Source organism: Dendropsophus ebraccatus, unplaced genomic scaffold, assembly GCF_027789765.1.
Source record: "Dendropsophus ebraccatus isolate aDenEbr1 unplaced genomic scaffold, aDenEbr1.pat pat_scaffold_835_ctg1, whole genome shotgun sequence".
In the NCBI taxonomy this organism is placed as follows: domain Eukaryota; kingdom Metazoa; phylum Chordata; class Amphibia; order Anura; family Hylidae; genus Dendropsophus; species Dendropsophus ebraccatus.
In genome coordinates this window covers 17,291-37,805 of record NW_027210434.1, presented here as the reverse complement: position 1 = coordinate 37,805, position 20,515 = coordinate 17,291, and the positions used below count along the sequence as shown (strand labels likewise).

Below are 20,515 nucleotides of genomic sequence, written 5' to 3'. Positions count from 1 at the left end.
TAGGGCTGGTATTATTGCTTCTGATATTTTCGGATCGTGCCGCAAGCTACAGTAGCTCGGGCAGCGAGGAACCGGAAGAGGGGGTGCTGGTATAAAAGTTAACCCCGTACAGGTGGTAACCTTTATCCAGCAGTGGGAAGATCAGTTCCCGAACGATCCCCTCACTAGCTCGGAGGATGGGGGGGCATCTGGGGGCTGGATTCGGGTGTCCCTTCCTTCATACACTCTAAGGGTACGTGCACACTGCGGAATGGCGAAGGATAACCCTTTGTGCATTCCGCAGCTGGCACCCACCGGCGGACTGATGGGGGCGCGCGTCTCCGCTCATGTCATAGACTCCATTCTATGTACAGGCGGATTCCACCCTGTGTTCATTCTCTGGATGGACGACGGAATCCGCCTGTGCATAGAATGGAGTCTATGACACGGGTGGAGACGCTCGCCCGCTTCAGTCCGCCGTTGGGTGCCAGCTGCGGAATGCACAAAGGGTTATGCTTCGCCATTCCGCAGTGTGCACGTACCCTAAATCTGTAAGTGTACCCTGAGGTACTCTCACAGAGTTTGTAGAATTTCACGCCATACCGTCATCTCTTATTGGGACGGTACTGGCGGAAAAGACGTGTCTGGGGGGCAGCGTACGCTACGCTATCCCCAAACACGTCACTGGATGATGAGGATGAATGGAGGAAAGAAGGATCCCCCCCCCATTCATCCTCACTGGCTGTTTCAGTGTCGGAGGCAATAATAACGTATGCGTCTGATACCGAAAACACCCTGGGGGGCCTTTTTTATACGGGGATTGGTATATGGGGTATGTAAATGTGTAGTGGTGTAGTGTAAAACTTTATTCCGTGTAGTGTAATGGTGTTTTTTACATGTGTTTTTAACATTAAGTATAAAAAAAAAAACCTACGCCAAGAAAGGAGTTGCCAATAAATGTACGGCACTTATAAGCAGACCGTGGCTGTAGGATATGGGAAAAAAACACCCTACGCCAAAAAAGAGGAGTTGCTGATCAGTGGCGCACTTACACGCGATGCTGATCAGCACTCAGCGGCGATAGGGTGCGGAAAAAAAAAAAAACTTTCTTCAACCCTATAGCTACTGATATGTGTATTATATACACTTATCAGCCGCTAGGGGGCAGTAGAACGCAAATTCCGGAAAAAGCCGAAGCTTGACAACGCTGGAGCCGATGATTGCCGATGGGGACCGCCGGAAAAGGACGAAGACGCAGACAAAGACGAGGACGCGATCGGACCCGGAAGACGCAATCAGGACGCTGGATCAGGTGAGTACCTAGCTGAGGTGTCCATAGCAGGTATTTAACCCTTTCATGGGGTACTTATATCACTGTGATCGGCCGGCCGATCACGGCGATCGGGACGTGGCACCGTGGCCACCATTACCGTGGTTCTCGGACAGCACCGACCGCCATTGCTTTCCGGGCCATCGGGTCACCGATGACCCGGAAAGCTGCAGATCGGCGCCATTGGCTGTTCTGAATTGATCAGCCAATAGCAGCGATCGTCAGCATGGGAGGGGTTAATCACATCCCGTGCCGACAAGCAGGGATGGCCTGCTATACATTATATCAGGCCATCTTCCCCGATCGCTGCGTGTGTACACGCAGCGATCGGGGAAACCGCGGGCGTAAATGTACGCCCGTTTGCGTTAAGGCACGGGTTTTGGGGGCGTAGGAATATATGGATTTTTAATTTCTGAATTATTTTTTTTGCTGCGGAAACTGTTGGTGCTATACAAAAAAAAAATTGTTTTTTTATTATGCAAGTCTATTGAAGACTAGAAAAAAAGTTATTACAATAGGTATTAAAATTCAGCTCTATTCACTTGAATGGAATGAAGCTGTGCAAAACCACAGTCAAAATAATGAAAAGAAAGGTCTACTTCTAAAAGTGAGCAACCATGTTTTTGTAAGCCTGAATAACCCCTTTAAACACTGCCAGGACTCGCATAGAAAGCCTGAGAGTCATGCTCCATGCACAACTCACATAGCCAAACTTATCTGCAAAAAAGTCCCCCCCCCCAACTCTAGTTCCTATAGCTTCTGCAAGATCTAAGGGCTAAGAGTAGGTTGAATGGTGCGGCGGCAGAGCATGCACTGTGCTGCTGAATTCAAAGTCTCTGGCACTGATGGCAATGGCTCATCACAGGGCTAAGGATAGGTGAAAAATGCTTTAGACCAGAATTATATTCCTCTAACAAATGCTTTAATGTAGCAGAAAGCGTACCTTTTCCAGTGCTATCCGTGCATGGGTCTCGTAGACTTCAACAGTAAACTCTGTACGAATGCCCTGGACCTGTAAAGCAGACATGAGCTTTAAAACAAGCACTGAAAATATGAGAGGACCCTTAGATCCCTCACCAGACCCCCTTAGTGGCACATACCATCAAGTCTTGACGTATTGATTTCAACTGCTCACATGCAAATGCATAGTCTTGTTTTTCCTTAAAATGCCCTTTTACCATTGTCAAAGACGTTCGCAAGACCTATAAATCAAAGATTAACTTTAGTGCTAATAACTTTAGTGCTAATAAAACTAACATTTAAAACCTTTCACATGTTCAGTGACAACTATGCATATTTTGTCTAACTCTTATTTCTATTACTGCTCAGAATACCACAAAGATTCCAAAAACAGGAGCTCAACTACCTGATATCAGGTTATACAATCTAGCATACAGACATATTAGAGATTGGCTCAATCACACCTCTTACTTTTCTAACTTCTCACTAGAATCATCCCTTACCCATCCATGGCCTTTATCCGCACTCCTTCACAGTACCATCTCTGAATTACCTACTCATTTCAGGCAAAATGTCATTCTTAGAGACACAATAGCGACTTGGAAAACTGTCAGGAAACTATACAATTTACCCTTCAAACTTTCTAAATATCTTCCCTTGTGGAATTCGCCATTATTCCGACCTGGAATTAGAAACCCTGACCATACAGTATGGAAGGAAAGGAATATCACTAATTTAGGTCACTTACTTGATTCTGAAAAAGGAATATTTCTTTCCTGGGATCGACTGAGAGAACAATATGACTTGCCCCAAGAACAAGAAGTACAGTACTATAAACTTCTCAAATTAGCAAGCAACCGAGTTCAATCAATAGCCATTGCAGAAAAATCGGGACCGTTTGACCTTCTTTGCTCCAGAACGACCTTACGACTTTCCCTGTCACAAATATACCAAATGCTTTCCTCCATTTCTTTTGACAGTGCCCCCCCCCCCCCCCCCCCGGCATTTGTGAAAAAATGGTATGACGACTTACAATGTAATGATTTAGAACAACGATTACTGAACGGAATTAAATTCGTCCACACAAAATTGAGAGAGCTCCACTTCTGACTGTTAAACAAAGCAATATATGCTTTTAATCTCTCTTATACTCAACACATAGTAGGTTATTTACAACACTGTCCTAAATGTGCTAAATCTAAAGCTGATCTCTTTCACTGTGTATGGCTGTGTCCCCATGTCCACCTTTATTGGAAATTGATAGAATCTTTTCTAACAAACACTTGGGGCACGTCTCTGCCTTTTGATCCAATCTGTTATTTGTTCCATGATGTGACGGAAGGAAGTGAGGCTCTCTCAGCCAGAAGGACTGTTCCTCCTGGAGTTCACCTTACTCTATTGTTAGCCCTTAAATGCCTTTTAAATCATTGGCTCAAGTCTACATCCCCTACAATACCAGAGTTGGTTGATAATCTCAAAGAAACCCTTCATTGGGAAATGATTGATACCCTACGTAGTAATGAAAAGTTTACGGTTTCTTTCATGAAAAAATGGAAACTTTTTATAGTGAATGCTCTGTCTACAGAAGAAAGAAATTCTGTTATGCAACAATTTTCCAATACAGCTTGGTATCACAAAGCAATAGTTGTAGGTACCCAGGGAGTACTTACCTGTACTTGATATAGAGCATACTATGATACAATTTTACTTCATTTGTATGTTAGAGCAATAATTGGTTACTTTCTTGTTTGTTTTAATGATTTGTTATATTTATTTATGTAATTTTATATAAGTCTACTGACTTGTCATAGTTTATCTATTATTATATGATTGTTCTTATCACTTTGTATTTATGTATAACTTCAATAAAATATTGTTAAAAAAAAAAGCACTGGTAAAAAGTAGGGATGAGCGAATCTACAGTAAGGACGAAGCGAATCGCTTCGTCCCTATCTGTATTCCGCTCATCGGGCTGTGGCGCTTTGAAGTGTGCGCCGCTCCTTCCCAGGTGCTGGAAAACTGATGGATCCCATCCTGGAAAACTGGGAAAAGATTCCCAGGACGGGATCCATCTTTTCCCAGCACCTAACAAGGAGCGGCGCACATTTCAAAGCGCCGCAGCCCGATGAGCGGAATACAGATAGGGACAAAGCGATTCGCTTCATCCTTACTGTAGATTCGCTTATCCCTAGTAATAAGTATAATGGAGACACATACTGAGTTTATAACATACGTAAGATAGGGAGAAAAAAAAGGATCTGAAGTCTTACAGAAACAGGCCGAACAGTTGATGGATCCGGAGCACAGGTCAAACGTAGGTAAGTTTTCGTCATGTCCTGTGACGTTCCCACAATTTTTAGCTCATTCCAGTCCAAATTACCCGAATCATCTAGATTAGGAAGCTGCAGAACTAAAGGCTCAACACGCAGCTTTTTTGGAGTGTGCCCATGCTGGAAGCGTGCTGCTCGATTTTCTTTTTTTGAATCTTTTTCAGGATCCTCGAAATCCATAGTCATGTTCTTTTTGTGGTCTCGTTTGTTTAGGTTTTGCTCATTCCTAACAAGGATAAAGGAAACTGGTATGAAGTAAACTGTCTAAAGCATAGAGATGGTAAAATGACAACACATGGATATGAATAGTGCCATCAGAAACCATCAAACGTACTCACTCAACCATCTAAGAACAATGGCGCATGCCAGGACCTTATCTGACAACTACAGGGATTTGGGACCCCTCACGCTCAATGATAGTAGCCATACTTGGAACTACTCCTGAGTTATTACTATATCATATATGACTGATGGGTTATAGACTAAATAAGTTGTCGAGACATAACCACTTCATCATTAACCCCTTAAGGACAGAGCCTGAAATGGCCTTAACCCTTTGAGGACCAGGCCCAAAATGACCCAGTGGACCGCGCAAATTTTGATCTTAGTGTTTCCGTTTTTCCCTCCTCCCCTTCTAAGAGCTCCAGCACTTTCAGTTTTTTATCTACAGGCCATGTAAGGGCTTATTTGTTACAGGAATAGTTGTACTTTGTAATGGTTTCTTTCATTTTACCATAACATGTATGATGGAATTCCAAATATATTATTTATGAAGATATAAATTGGTGAAATCGCAAAAAAGAATGCAATATGGTAACGTTTGGGGGGTTCCTGTGTCTACGTAATGCACTATATGGTAAAAGCGACATGATACCATTACTCTATAGGTCAGTCCGAACACAACCATATGCAGGTTTACGCAGATTCTCTAATGTTATATATTTTTTTTAAATGAAATCCTTTTTTTTGGCAATTAATTATAAATAAAATGGGACTATTGTGACGCTTATAACGGTTTTATTTTTTCACCTACGGGGCTGTATAGGGTGTCATTTTTTCCGCCATGATCTCTAGTTTTTATTAATACCATATTTGTGAAGATTGGATGTTTTGATCACTTTTTATTATTTTTTTTTATATATATTGTAACATAAAATCAGTAATCCGCGCACTTTTTTCCCTCTTTTCGTGTACGCCGTTTACCGTTCGCAATGACGCTTGTTATATTTTAATAGATCGGACAATTACGCACGCTACGGTATATTATATGTTTATCTATTTATTTATTTTTATATGTTTTATTTATATAATGGGAAAGGGGGTGATTTAAACTTTTATTGGGGGAGGGGTTTTGGAGTAGTGTGTTAGTGTTTTTAACTTTTTCTTTTTTACACATTTGAAGTCCCTTTGGGGGACTTTTACATAGATTAGTTTGATTTCTACACTGATGAATGCTATGCCATAGGCATAGCATTGATCAGTGTTATCGGCGATCTGCTCATTGAGCCTGCCTGTGCAGGCTTAGTGTAGCAGATCGCCGATCGGACCGCACAGAGGCAGGTAAGAGACCTCCGGAGGCCCGGTTTACCGATCGGTAAGTGACAGGGGACTCCCCCTGTCACTTACACTTAAACACTTAAGGAGTTAATGACACGCGGCAGCGCGATCGCTGCAGCGTGTCATTACCGGTGAGGTCCCGGCTGCTGATTGCAGCCGGCCCCCACCTGCTATGAAGCGCGCTCCGCTCCGGAGCACGCTTCATAGCGGGAGAAACACCCAGGGCGTACAGTTACGCCCTAGGTCGTCTGGGGACAGACTTCCATGGCGTAACTATACGCCCTGGGTCGTCTAGGGGTTAAGGACAGAGACAAATTTTATGAATATGACCAGAGTCACTTTATTCATTAATAACTTCGGGATGCTTTTACCTATCCGGCTGATTCTGAGATTGTTTTCTCGTGACATATTGTACTTTACATTTCTGGTAAAATGGAGTCGATACTCATGACGAATCTTTATGAAAAACACCAAAATAACGTGAAAAATTGTTAAAAAAAATGCATTTTTCAAACTTTGAAACCTTTCTGCTTATACAGAAAATGGTTATGCCACATAAATTATATATTAAATAGCATTAGCAACATGTCTACTTTATGTTGGCAGCATTTATTAAACTATATTTCATTTTTTTTAGACAATAGGAAGCTTAAAACATTAGCAGCAATTTTCCAAATTTTCTGTAAAATTTCAAAATCAGATATTTTTAGGGACCTGTTCAAGTTCAAAGTGTATTTGAGGGGCCTGTATGTTAGATAGCCCCACAAAGCACCCCATTTCAGAAACTGCACCCCCTAAACTCTGCAAAAGCACATCCAGAAAGTTTTTTAACCCTTTAGGGGAGTCACAGAAATAAAAGCGAAGTGTGTAAGAAATTTGAAAATTTTTATTTTCTGTGCAGAGATTTTATTGTAATCCAATATCTTTCATAATGATCAACCTATTAGCAGAGAAATGCACCCCAATATTGATTGCCCCATTTCTGCAGTTTATAGAAATGCCCCATATGTGGCCCTATTGTGCTATTTGACGCAACCACAAGCCTCAGATATAAGGGAGCGCCTAGTGAATTTCAACGCCTCCGTTATATTTGGTCATTTTTGACTGTACCACTTCAGGTTGGCAGAGGCTCTGGGGTGCCAAAATCTAAAAAACACCCCTAAAGGGACACCATTTAGAAAACTATACCCCTCAAGGAATGTAACAAGGGGTGCGGTGAGGATCTGGACCCCACAGGTGCTTCACAGATTATCCGAACAATGTGGCGTGAAAAAAGACATAAGTATTTTTTACACTAAAACGTTCTAGCCTTCAATTTTTCATTTTCACAAAGGGATAAAAGGAAAAAAAACTCACAAAACAAGTAGCGCAGTTTCCCCCGAGTACGGAAATACTCCACATGTGGACATAAAGTGCCAAGCGGGTGCAGGACGAGCCTCCAAAGGGAAGGAGCGCCAATTGGCTTTTGGAAGCTGGATTTCACTGGAATGGATTTCAAGGGCCACGTCGCATTTACAGAGCCCTCGTGCTGCCAAAACACTGGAAACCCCCCACAAGTGATCCCATTCTGGAAACTACACCCCTCAAGGAATCTAACAAGAAGGTCAGTGAGCATATGGACCCCACTGGTGACGGGCACAAATGTGGAAAAATGTGACGTGAAAGTGAAATTTTAAATTTTTTCACTTTCACGGCACAAATGTGCCCGTCATCAAGGGGTCCATATCCTCATTGCACCACTTGTCAGATTTCTTGAGGGGTGTAGTTTCCAGAATGGGGTCACTTTTGGGGGGTTTCCACTGTCTTGGCAGCACCAGAGCTCTGTAAATGCGACATGGCGTTCATCATCCATTCTAGCCAAATCCAACCTCCAAAATCCAAATGGCGCTCCTTCCCTTCGGAGGCTTGCCCTGCGCCCACATGGCGCTTTATGTCCACATGTGGGGTATTTACGGATTTGGGGGAAATTGCTCTACACATTTTGTGTTTTTTTCTCTTTTAACCCCTTGTGAAAATGATAAATTCAAGGCTAGACCAACATTATAGTGTAAAAAATGTAATATTTCATTTTCACGCCACATTGTTCCACATTTGTGCCCGTCACCAGTGGGGTCCATATGCTCACTACACCCCTTGTTACATTCCTTGAGGGGTGTAGTTTTCATAATGGGGTCACTTGTGGGGGGTTTCAACTGTCTTTGCAACACAGGGGTCTTTTAAATGCAACATGGCCCCTCAAAATCCATTCTAGCCAAATCCAACCTCCAAAATCCAAATGGCGCTCCTTCTCTTCGGAGGCTTACCCTGCACCCGCATGGCGCTTTATGTCCACATGTGGGGTATTTCCGTACTCAGAGGAAATTGCTCTACACATTTTGTGTTTTTTTTTTTATCTTTTAGCCCCTTGTGAAAATGAAAAAATCATGACAAGATCAATGATTTAGAGTAAAAATTTTAAAAAAATTACACTAAATGTTGGTCTAGCCTTAATTTTTTTCCATTTCCACAAGGGGTTAAAAAAGAAAATAAATGCAAAACGTGTAGGGTAATTTCCCCCGAGTACGAAAATACCCCACATGTGGACATAATGTGCCATGTGGGCACAGGGCAAGCCACCAAAGGGACAGAGCGCCATTTAGAGGCTGGAATGAAGGATGGAGGCCATGTCGTAATTATAAAGCTCCTGTGCTGCCAGGACAGTAGAAACCTCCCACAAGTGACCCCATTCTGGAAATTACACCCCATAAGGAGTCTAACGAGGGGTGCAGTGAGCATATGGACCCCACTGGTGACGGGCACATGTGTAGAACATGTGCCGTGAAAATAAATTTTTTCATTTTCACGTGACAAATGTGGCCGTCACCAGGGGGCCATATACCCGCTGCCCCTCTTGTTAGATTCCTTATGGGGTGTAGTTTCCAGAATGGGGTCACTTGTGGGGGGTTTCTACTGCCCTGGCAGCACAGAGGCTTTGTAATTGCATCATGGCATCCTCTAATGGGAATGGCAGCCATACCTATTTAGCTGGGGAAAAGGGACAATTCTAATTTATTTGGGGGTATTAGGCCAATTATTAGTTTATAAGGTTGAAAATGACAGGTGTCCATCAAATTCAACCTGTGTTGATCCAGAGGAAGGCAAAAAAAAACCTTGTAAGGCAGACGACAGTAGCCTCATCACAGGGAAAAAATTCCTTCCCAACTCCATAATGGCAATCAGAATAATCCCTGGATCAACGTGACCCCTGAAATAGGAATAAGGGACAGAATTTAGATAATGTAGAACCCCAGTGACGTGTGGTGCGCCTTGGAGCGATCCTGTATGCAGAGGCCGGGGCGATCAGGACAGGCATCACACTGGAAAATGGTGTCCTTCCTGATCCCCCTGTTACACCACACTCTGCACTTCTTCTGGGGTCTCCCTTTCTCCAGTGTGGGGGACGTCACCTGGAAAATGTTGTCCTGGTGCGATACAGGGTCCTTCATATCCAGAAGCGCTGGGTCCGCTCCATGGCTGCTAAATATTAGGGCGCTATTACTACTTCTGATATGTTCGGATCGTGCCGCAAGCTACAGTAGCTCAGGCAGCGAGGGACCAGAAGAGGGGGTGCTGGTATAAAAGTTATCCCTGTACAGGTGGTAACCTTTATCCAGCAGTGGGAAGATCGTTCGGGAACTGATCTTCCCACTAACTCGGAGGATGGGGGGGCATCTGGGGGCTGTATTCGGGTGTCCCTTCCTTCATGCACTCTAAGGGTACGTGCACACTGCACAATGGCAAAGGATAACCCTTTGTGCATTCCGCAGCTGGCACCCACCGTCAGACTGATGCGGGCGCGCGTCTCCGTCCGTGTCATAGACTCCATTCTATGCACGGGCGGATTCCGCTCTCTGTCCAACGTATTCATTCTTTGGACGGACGATGGAATCCACCCATGCATTGGATGGAGTAGGGCTGGGCGATATGGCCAAAAAATAAAATCTCGATTTTTTAAAATTTTTGATTCTCGAATCTTTAAATCTCATTTTTTTTTCTTTTTATTAAATAAACAACATTTTGCTCCTTGCAGCATCAGATACTACTTTAATAACGTTTGACACAACTGTATTGTTTCCCACTGTAACAGTGCTCCCCCTGTAGTAGACAAGCCCATTGTGTGCCCCATATAAGTAGTTTTCCCAAATATGTGCCCTATGTACTCTGTGCCCCCATATAGTGTAGGAGATCTTCTTTGTGCCTCCATCTAGGTAGGGTGTAGTAGTACAGGTAAAGATGAGGGATGTAGTAGTACAGATGAGGGGATTTGTAAAAGTAGTAGTACAGGTATAGGATGATGGGTGTGGTGGTAGTAGAACATGTATAGGATGAGGGGTGTAGTAGTAGTAGTAGTAGTAGTAGTAGTAGTACAGGTATAGGATGAGGGGTGTGGTGGTAGTAATACAGGTATAGGATGAGGGGTGTAGTAGTAGTAGTAGTACAGGTATAGGATGAGGGGTGTAGTAGTAGTACAGGTATAGGATGAGGGGTGTAGTAGTAGTAGTAGTAGTAGTAGTAGTACAGGTATAGGATGAGGGGTGTAGTAGTAGTAGTAGTACAGGTATAGGATGAGGGGTGTAGTAGTACAGGTATAGGATGAGGGGTGTAGTAGTAGTAGTACAGGTATAGGATGAGGGGTGTAGTAGTAGTAGTAGTAGTAGTACAGGTATAGGATGAGGGGTGTAGTAGTAGTAGTAGTACAGGTATAGGATGAGGGGTGTAGTAGTAGTAGTAGTAGTAGTACAGGTATAGGATGAGGGGTGTAGTAGTAGTAGTACAGGTATAGGATGATGGGTGTGGTGGTAGTAATACAGGTATAGGATGAGGGGTGTAGTAGTACAGGTATAGGATGATGGGTGTAGTAGTAGTAGTACAGGTATAGGATGAGGGGTGTAGTAGTAGTACAGGTATAGGATGATGGGTGTGGTGGTAGTAATACAGGTATAGGATGAGGGGTGTGGTAGTAGTACAGGTAAAGATGAGGGGGGGGGGGATAGTAGCAGTACAGTGGGGGTAACTGAGGCAGGAGTGCACATAACCCTCCTCCTCTCCTCACCCTGGCACACATGCAGGTCCCCGGTCTCTGGAGGAGCCTGCAGGGACTGTACAATAGGGTGATAGCGCCCAAGCACCCAATTGTACAGTCCCTGTAGCCTACTCCAGATACCGGGGACCTGCATGTGTGGCCAAGAGGGGAGCGGGACGCTGTGTGTAAGGGGCGGGGGCAGGTCAGTCACTCACTGCTCTTTTAAGCGGACTGCCCACTCGCCCTGCACCTCACCGCCCTGCACCGCCCGCCCGCCAGACACTCAGCGCCGCAGTTCCCATCCGCCCCGACACTCCCGGTACCTTGCCGCAGGTCCTGCCCGCCTGACACTCAGCGCCACACCGCCCGCCAGACACTCGGCACCGCACCGCCTGCTCGCTCCTCAGCGCTGCAGTTCCTGGTCGCCCCGATACTCCCAGCACCTCACCGCAGCTCCCGCACCGCCTGACACTTAGTGCCGCGTCGCCGCACACTCCGGGCCGCACCACCCGTCCTGCTGAAATTATTTTTTGTGAAAATAATATTTACGATTTTCACAAAAAATCTAATCGATTCTAACTTTCTGGGCGAATTAATCGAATTAATTCGATTAATCGCCCAGCCCTAGAATGGAGTCTATGACATGGGTGGAGACACACGCCTGCATCAGTCCGCCGGCGGGTGCCAGCTGCGGAATGCACAAAGGGTTATCCTTCGCCATTCCGCAGTGTGCACGTACCCTAAATCTGTAAGTGTACCCTGAGGTACTCTCACAGAGTGTGTAGAATTTCACGCCATACCGTCATCTCTTATTGGGACGGTACTGGCGGAAAAGACATGTCTGGGGGGCAGAATACGCTACGCTACCCCCAGACACGTCACTGGATGATGAGGATGAGAATGAATGGAGGGAAAAAGGATCCCCCCATTCATCCTCACTGGCTGTTTCGGTGTCGGAGGCAATAATAACGTATGCGTCTGATACCAAAAACACACCGGGGGCCACTTTTATATGGGGATTGGTATATGGGGTATGTAGTGATATAGTGTCAAACTTTATTCAATGTAGTGTAGTGTGGTGTAATGTAGTGTTTCTTACGTGTTTTTTTACAGTAAGTATGAAAAAAAAAAACGACGCCAAAAATGGCGTTGCTGATAAGTGCCGCACATGCGGCACTTATCAGCAGACCGTGGCAGTAGGATATAAAAAAAAAACACCCTACGCCAAAAAGGAGTTATCAGTTATCAATTTGTCGCGATTCGCGAGTGTATGAAGGAAGGGACATCCAAATCCTGCATACCCCCCTCCCATCTTCGGAGTTAGTGGGAAGATCGTTCGGGAACTGATCTTCCCACTGCTAGATAAAGGTCCCACCTGTACGGGGATAACTTTTATACCAGCGCCCCCTCTTCTGGTCCCTCACTGCCCGAGCTACTGTAGCTTGCGTCACGATCCGAAAATATCAGAAGCAGTAATAGAGCCCTAATATTTAGCAGCCATGGAGCGGACCCAGCGCTTCTGGATATGAAGAACCACGTATCATACCAGGGCAACATTTTCCAGGTGACGTCCCGCACACTGGAAAACAGGAGACCCTAGAAGAAGTGCAGAGTGTGGCGTAACAGGGGGATCAGGAAGGACACAATTTTCCAGTGGGACACCTGTCCTGATCACCCCGGCCTCTGCATACTGGATCGCTTCAAGGCGCACCACACGTCACTGGGGTTCTACATTATCTAAATTCTGTCCCTTATTCCTATTTCAGGGGTCACGTTGATCCGGGGATTATTCTGATTGCCATTATGGAGTCGGGAAGGAATTTTTTCCATGTGATGAGGCTACTGTCGTCTGCCTTACGAGGGTTTTTTCCTTCCTCTGGATCAACACAGGTTGAGTTTGATGGACACCTGTCATTTTCAACCTTATAAACTAATAATTGGCCCAATACCCCCAAATAAATTAGAATGGTCCCTTTTCCCCAGCTAAATAGGTATGGCCAACATTCCCATTAGAGGATGCCATGATGCAATTACAAAGCCTCTGTGCGGCCAGCACAGTAGAAATCCCCCACAAGTGACCCCATTCTGGAAACTACACCCCATATGGAATCTAACAAGGGGGGCAGTGGGGATATGGCCCCCTGGTGACGGCCACATTTGGGACGTGAAAATGAAAAAAAAAGGTAATTTTTATTTTCACACCACATGTTCTACATAAGTGCCCCTCACCAGTGGGGTCCATATCCTCACTGCACCCCTTGTTAGATTCCTTATGGGGTGTAGTTTCCATAATGGGGTCGCTTGTCGGGGGTTTCTACTGTCCTGGCCGCACAGGAGCTTTGTAATTGCGACATGGCCTCCATCCTCCATTCCAGCCTCTAAATGGCGCTCTGTCCCTTTGGTGGCTTGCCCTGTGCCCATAAGGCACATTACCCTACACATTTTGCATTTATTTTCTTTTTTAACCCCTTGTGGAAATGGAAAAAATCAAGGCTAGACCAACATTGTGTCATTTTTTTTTTAATTTTTACTCTAAATCAATGATCTTGTCATGATTTTTTTAAATTTTCACAAGGGGCTAAAAGATTTAAAAAAAAACACAAAATGCGTAGAGCAATTTCCTCTGAGTACGGAAATATCCCACATGTGGACATAAAGCGCCATGCGGGTGCAGGGTAAGCCTCCAAAGGGAAGGAGCGCCATTTGGTTTTTTTAAGGCTGGATTGGATTTCGAGGGGCCATGTTGCATTTAAAAGCCCATGTGTTGCCAAGACAGTTGAAACCCCCCACAAGTGACCCCATTATGGAAACTGCACCCCTCAAGGAATGTAACAAGGGGTGTAGTGAGCATATGGACCCCACTGGTGACGGGTACAAATGTGGAACAATGTGGCGTGAAAATGAAATATTACATTTTTTACACTATAATGTTGGTCTAGCCTTGAATTTATCATTTTCACAAGGGGTTAAAAGAGAAAAAAAAAATGTGTAGAGCAATTTCCCCTAAGTACGGAAATACCCCACATGTGGACATAAAGCGCCATGGGGGCGCAGGGCAAGCCTCCGAAGGGAAGGAGCGCCATTTGGCTTTTGGAGGCTGGATTTGGATGGAATGGATTTCGAGGGGCCATGTTGCATTCAAAAGGCCCCTGTGTTGCCAAGAAAGTTGAAACCCCTCACAAGTGACCCCAGTATGGAAACTACACCCCTCAAGGAATGTAACAAGGGGTGTAGTGAGCATATGGACCCCACTGGTGACGGGCACAAATGTAGAACAATGTGGCGTGAAAATGAAATATTACATTTTTTCACTATAATGTTAGTCTAGCCTTGAATTTATCATTTTCCCAAGGGGTTAAAAGAGAAAAAAAAAAATGTGTAGAGCAATTTCCCCCGAGTCCGTAAATACCCCACATGTGGAAATTAAGCGCCATGTGGGTGCAGGGCAAGCCTCCGAAGGGAAGGAGCGCCATTTGGATTTTGGAGGTTGGATTTGGCGAGAATAGATGATGAACGCCACGTCGCATTTATGGTGCGTTCACACCTACAGGATCTGCAGCTGATTTTCTGCAGCAGATTTCATTTAAATAACTGAACACAGCATCAAATCTGCTGCAGATCTGCTGTAGATCCTGTAGGTGTGAACGCACCCTTACAGAGCCCTCATGCTGCCAAAACACTGTAAATCCCCCACAAGTGACCCCATTCTGGAAACTACACTCCTCAAGGAATCTAACAAGGGGTGCAATGAGGATATGGACCCCTTGATGACGGGCACATCTGTGCCATGAAAGTGAAAAAATGAAAATTTTCACTTTCACGTCACATTATTCCACATTTGTGCCCATCACCAGTGGGTTCCATATGCTCACTGCACCCCTTGTTAGATTCCTTGAGGGGTGTAGTTTCCAGAATGGGGTCACTTGTGGGGGGTTTCCAGTGTCTTTGCAGCACGAGGGCTCTGTAAATGCGACGTGGCCCTTGAAATCCATTCCAGTGAAATCCAGCTTTCAAAAGCCAATTGGCGCTCCTTCCCTTTGGAGGCTCGTCCTGCACCCGCTTGGCACTTTATGTCCACATGTTGGGTATTTCCGTACTCAGGAGAAACTGCGCTACATGTTTTGTGGTTTTTTATTCCTTTTATCCCTTTGTGAAAATGAAAAATTGAAGGCCAGAACAACGTTTTAGTGTAAAAAATGTATTTTTCTTTTTTCACGCCATATTGTTCAGAAAATCTGTGAAGCACCTGTGGGGTCCAGATCCTCACCGCACCCATTGTTACATTCCTTGAGGGGTGTAGTTTTCTAAATGGTGTCCCTTTAGGGGTGTTTTTTATGTTTTGGCACCCCAGAGCCTCTGCCAACCTGAAGTGGTACAGTAAAAAATGACCAAGTATAACAGAGGCGTTGAAATTCAATAGGCGCTCCTTTGTATCTGAAGCTTGTGGTTGCGTCAAATAGCGCAATAGGGCTACATATGGGGTATTTCTATAAACTGCAGAAACGGGGCAATAATTATTGGGGTGCATTTCTCTGGTAATAGGTTTATAATTATGAAAAATATTGGATTACAATAAAATCTCTGCACAGAAAATTAAAATTTTCAAATTTCTTACACACTTAGCTTTTATTTCTGTGACTCCCCTAAAGGGAAGTTAAAACACTTTCTGGATGTGCTTTTGCAGAGTTTAGGGGGTGCAGTTTCTGAAATGGGGTGCTTTGTGGGGCTTTCTAACATACAGGCCCCTCAAATACACTTTAAGGCTAGGTTCAGACGCTGTAACTGTGCGGCTGTATTTGCGGCTGTAATTGTGCGGCGGTATTTTTGGTGGTTCGTGTGTATGTTTGGAAGTATAGGATATGCGGCTGCACAGTGCACACTATGTCTGAATCTACGGCCCTATCGTAAACGGACCCGTAAAAAATGAACAAGACCATTGTTTGCGGCTGGACATGCGGTCGAGGATTGACAGGCGGTCCGTACGGAGTACTTCAAAAATAGCCGGCAATGATGCCAAATGCCGATGCCTCTAATAGTTAATATATTAAATTACTAAAACACATTTTCTTTGTAATCAAGACACTTTCGTTGTTCAATAATTTATTTCTAACGAATCCATCATTTTGCAATTAAATATACTGTTAAATAAATAGATATATAAATAAATGTATATTTATCTATATATTTATTTTTTGACAGTATATTTAATTGCACAATGATGGATTCATTAGAATTAAATTATTGAACACCGAAACTGAATTTATTTCATCGAAAATGTGTTTTATTAATTAAATATTAATTAGTACAGGAAGCTCCATAAGCCGTTAATTCATATTCCCGGCAATAGAGCATTCTGTACTAATCATCACTTAACTTTAATGAAAACATCAAATGTTTCTTCTAATTATGTTATGACAATAGCATTATTAGAAGAAACATTTAGAATTATATGTGCGCTCAGCCGAACAGCCAATCAGCTGAGCGCACATATAATTCTAAATGTTTCTTCTAATAATGCTATTGTCATAACATAATTAGAAGAAACATTTGATGTTTTAATTAAAGTTAAGTGATGATTAGTACAGAATGCTCTATTGCCGGGAATATGAATTAACGGCTTATGGAGCTTCCTGTACTAATTAATATTTAATTAATAAAACACATTTTCGTTGAAATAAATACAGTTTCTTTGTTCAATAATTTAATTCTAACGAATCCATCATTGTGCAATTAAATATACTGTCAAAAAATAAATATATATATAAATATACATTTATTTATATATCTATTTATTTTAACAGTATATTTAATTGCAAAATGATGGAATCGTTTACATTTAATTATTGAACAATGAAAGGGACTTTATTACAAAGAAAATGTGTTTTATTAATTCAATATATTAACCATGAGAGACATCGGCTATAGTGCAGAGGATCGCAAACCCCGGTAATAGCGATTCATGTAAACTGTGTTCCCTGCTTTCCCAGATGTATCCAGAGGTGTTTGCATCACTTTCTTAAGATTTTATTTGTTATTTTTAGTTGAACCAGATTTCCAAGTAAATGACCGTATGTTTTGAGCCGCATGTCTATTTTTTCCCACGGCCGGAGTTTCACCCGCACATTTACAGCCGCATAAAAAATACAGCCGCACAGTTACAGCGTCTGAACCTAGCCTCAACCTGAACAGGTCCCTAAAAATATCTGATTTTGAAATTTTACTGAAAATTTGGAAATTTGTTGCTTATGTTTAAAACTTTCTATTGTCTAAAAAAAATGAAAGATAGTTTAATAAATGCCGCCAACATAAAGTAGACATGTTGCTAATGCTATTTAATATATAATTTATGTGGCAGAACCATTTTCTGTATAAGCAAAAAAGTTTCAAAGTTGGAAAAATGCATTTTTTCACAATTTTTCACATTCTTTTGGGTTTTTTCATAAAGATTTGTTATAAGTATCGACTCCATTTTACCAGAAATGTAAAGTACAATATGTCACGAGAAAACAATCTCAGAATCAGCCAGATAGGTAAAAGCATCCCAAGGTTATTAATGAATAAAGTGACACTGGTCAAATTCATAAAATTTGTCTCTGTCCTTAAGGCCATTTCAGGCTCTGTCCTTAAGGGGTTAAGTGACAGTGATCCATGACGTACCGGTACGTCATGGGTCCTTAAAGGGAACCTGTCACCCCCGTGCCGGGGTGACAGGCTCCCGACCCCCCGTTAGAGCCCCCTATACTTACCTAATCCCGCCGGGTCACGCTTCTGGAGGTGGTCGGGTGATGAAGATCTCAGCCGCTGCAGCCCGGTGCGCGCGCTGAGAGATGAGTCCAACACCCATAGAGAATGACAGGAGAGTCCAGCGCTCCGTCAATCTCTATGAGCGTTGGACCCGGCGGGATTAGGTAAGTATAGGGGGCTCTAACGGGGGGTCGGGAGCCTGTCACCCCGGCACGGGGGGTGACAGGTTCCCTTTAAGAGGTTAAAGACAAACTACAGCAACAATGTCGGCTGATCGTTGCCTTCTATTACACGGGGCGATTATTGGCCGTAATGATGCATTTTCATTGTGTTACTGCATGTGTGAACGACTACCGGCACATTAGATCTGTCTCACCTGCTGATAAGTGAATGAGTGACTCCCTATAAAGTGAATCTGTAACCCCTGACTGCAGTCATACAGCACAGTGTAGGGGTGCTAGAGCCCAGAGAATAACAGACTCTGCCTCCTTGAAACTAATCACAGCCCAAATAAAGTTTTTTTTTAATGAAAACAAAAACACAAGGCAGAAACAAGGTCAGTCCTTGGGTTAATTTTTTTAACCGATATCTGATTAGCGGTACTGCCAGCTTGGTAGGTGGTCTTGGGGGGACAGATTTACTTTAAGTAGTAGTAGGTAGTCTGGAGCATTCCTATCAAAACTGTTGGGGTTCATCACGGTTACCTGAATCCACAGCGTTTGATTTCCAAGTGGCTGCAGAAGTTGGATGCCACTCTAAGGATGCCAGCAAAGGATGGACACAGCAAGATTTCTTACTGGCACAGCAGAACTCCTAAATAAAGATACGGCCACACTCCCCTGCCGTATTAGAATTTATGAGGCATCTAACTTGCAGATTTACTCCCTGTAAAGGCGAAAATTCAAAAAGGAAGGAAGTCAGGAGGGTGCCGGAAAATAAGAACACTCACCCATCCTCGTGCCCTGTAGCACTGCTGCCAGGTCCAGCTGCAAGACGGCAGTGTCCTCCAGCTGCATCATCACATACCCGGCGGAGTGACTGCCCGCTCAGCCAATCAGGGACTGGGGCAGGACACGGGCAATCGCTCAGCCGGGCAGTGACATTGTAGCTGGAAGAGTTGGGTACGTGACCTTCCCAGTTTCCAGCTGGAAACTACATCCAGCGAGAGCGAGGCACAGGGACGGATACGTTTTCTTTATTATTTTCCTGCACCCCCTGGTTTCACCTCCTATGGATTTTGTTGGTCTTGGCTTGGATATTGCACAGCTGAGAAGCCCCCTTAATGCTAGGAGGAGACAGGGTGCATGGTTCAATCCCTATAAAGGGGCACTCCTATCTTTTAAAGAGACAGCAAATCCCTTGGAACAGTGGAGGATCAGAGGTCAGCGCTGATTGGCTGCAGTAGATAACGACACTTTTGATAACAGAGGCCCAATGTTCCCTAGTCTGTCAGGGCATGATGGGAAATGTAGCTTCAAGGGATTGTACCATCAGGCCTGGGCTGAAGCACAGGAGGCGGGCTAACCCACCCCCAGTGGGAGGAAACCCCCGCCCCTCTATGACACTGCTCCATTAGACACAAGGGAGCTGTATCATAGAGGAGCGGGGGCTTCCTCCCACAGGGGGTGGGTTAGCCCGTCTCCTGTGCTTCAACCCAGGCCTGATGGTACAGTCACTTTCACAGCTACAGGGGGGGGCGACACAGACTTACAACGGTCAAAACAGTTCCAGATAGAGGCCTCCGCCCTGTAGCACTAAACAGCCGTTACCTCAGCCACACGGCTCATATAGGAAACACCTATGTCACGAGCTCGCACTGCCGTCACCGAAGCCTCGTCCGTCCGCCGCCTGTGTCGCGCCCTCCGGTTTAAGCCTTCACTGCCCAGGGTGTTCCGAGCTATTTCCGGTCTCGTAATTCGACTTCGATGCTTCTTTACTTCACAGTCACCGATTTCCGTCTCGGCTGAAGCTCGGGGGATGGCTCCTACAGCGCTAAGCTCGCTGCTCTGACGTAACGACTTCCCCCTCCCCTGATTCGTCGTCTCTATTTCTTGACGAAAACTATTACCCAATCAGAACATGTTTTCTTAAGAAATCTCCATTTCTCATTGGCGCAGTAACTGTTTATTACTCTGGATGGCAGTTACCTTCTCCAATAGCTGAGCAGGTGGGCGGAGTGTGATGGGTAAGCCGTGTAGGATGTGCGTCTTGAGAAATGTGTCGCATTGCAAGGTGGCTGCCATTTTGGTGGGTGTTGAACCTTCAATGCAGTACAACACACAGATCAGCCACCCTCAGATCATGTAATAACTTTGCATTTGCTGTAACATTATAAAACATTAATAGTATATGAACTCAGTATTTTTTTTTTTACAGTTCTGCATTGTAAAGTTTTTTACCCTCCCCACATGAATGACACTTCCCAGGATAGGTGATGAGTATCTAAACCAGGGGTGTCAAACCGGTAACCCCCGCTGGAGTGCCAAGGTTCCCTACCCCCGACCTAGAGGCACTTCTTGTGATGTTTGGATGTATGATCAGTGGGACAGAGAT

The 20,515-nt window shown here is 44.2% G+C and overlaps 1 protein-coding gene across 1 annotated transcript in view; it reads right to left on the bottom strand.

Annotated features, from left to right (window-relative positions):
• Nucleotides 1-20,205, bottom strand: part of LOC138780521 (leukocyte receptor cluster member 8 homolog) — a 29,402-nt gene extending 9,197 nt beyond the window's left edge. Inside the window, exons 1-5 of the mRNA XM_069956709.1 lie at nt 20,094-20,205; nt 19,732-20,006; nt 4,540-4,863; nt 2,410-2,511; nt 2,253-2,321 (exon numbers count right to left, since the gene is read on the bottom strand). Of these exons, the coding sequence (XP_069812810.1) occupies nt 2,253-2,321; nt 2,410-2,511; nt 4,540-4,863; nt 19,732-20,006; nt 20,094-20,205 (882 nt within the window). The remainder of the gene's footprint in view (nt 1-2,252; nt 2,322-2,409; nt 2,512-4,539; nt 4,864-19,731; nt 20,007-20,093) is intronic.
• Nucleotides 20,206-20,515: the final 310 nt, after the last annotated feature.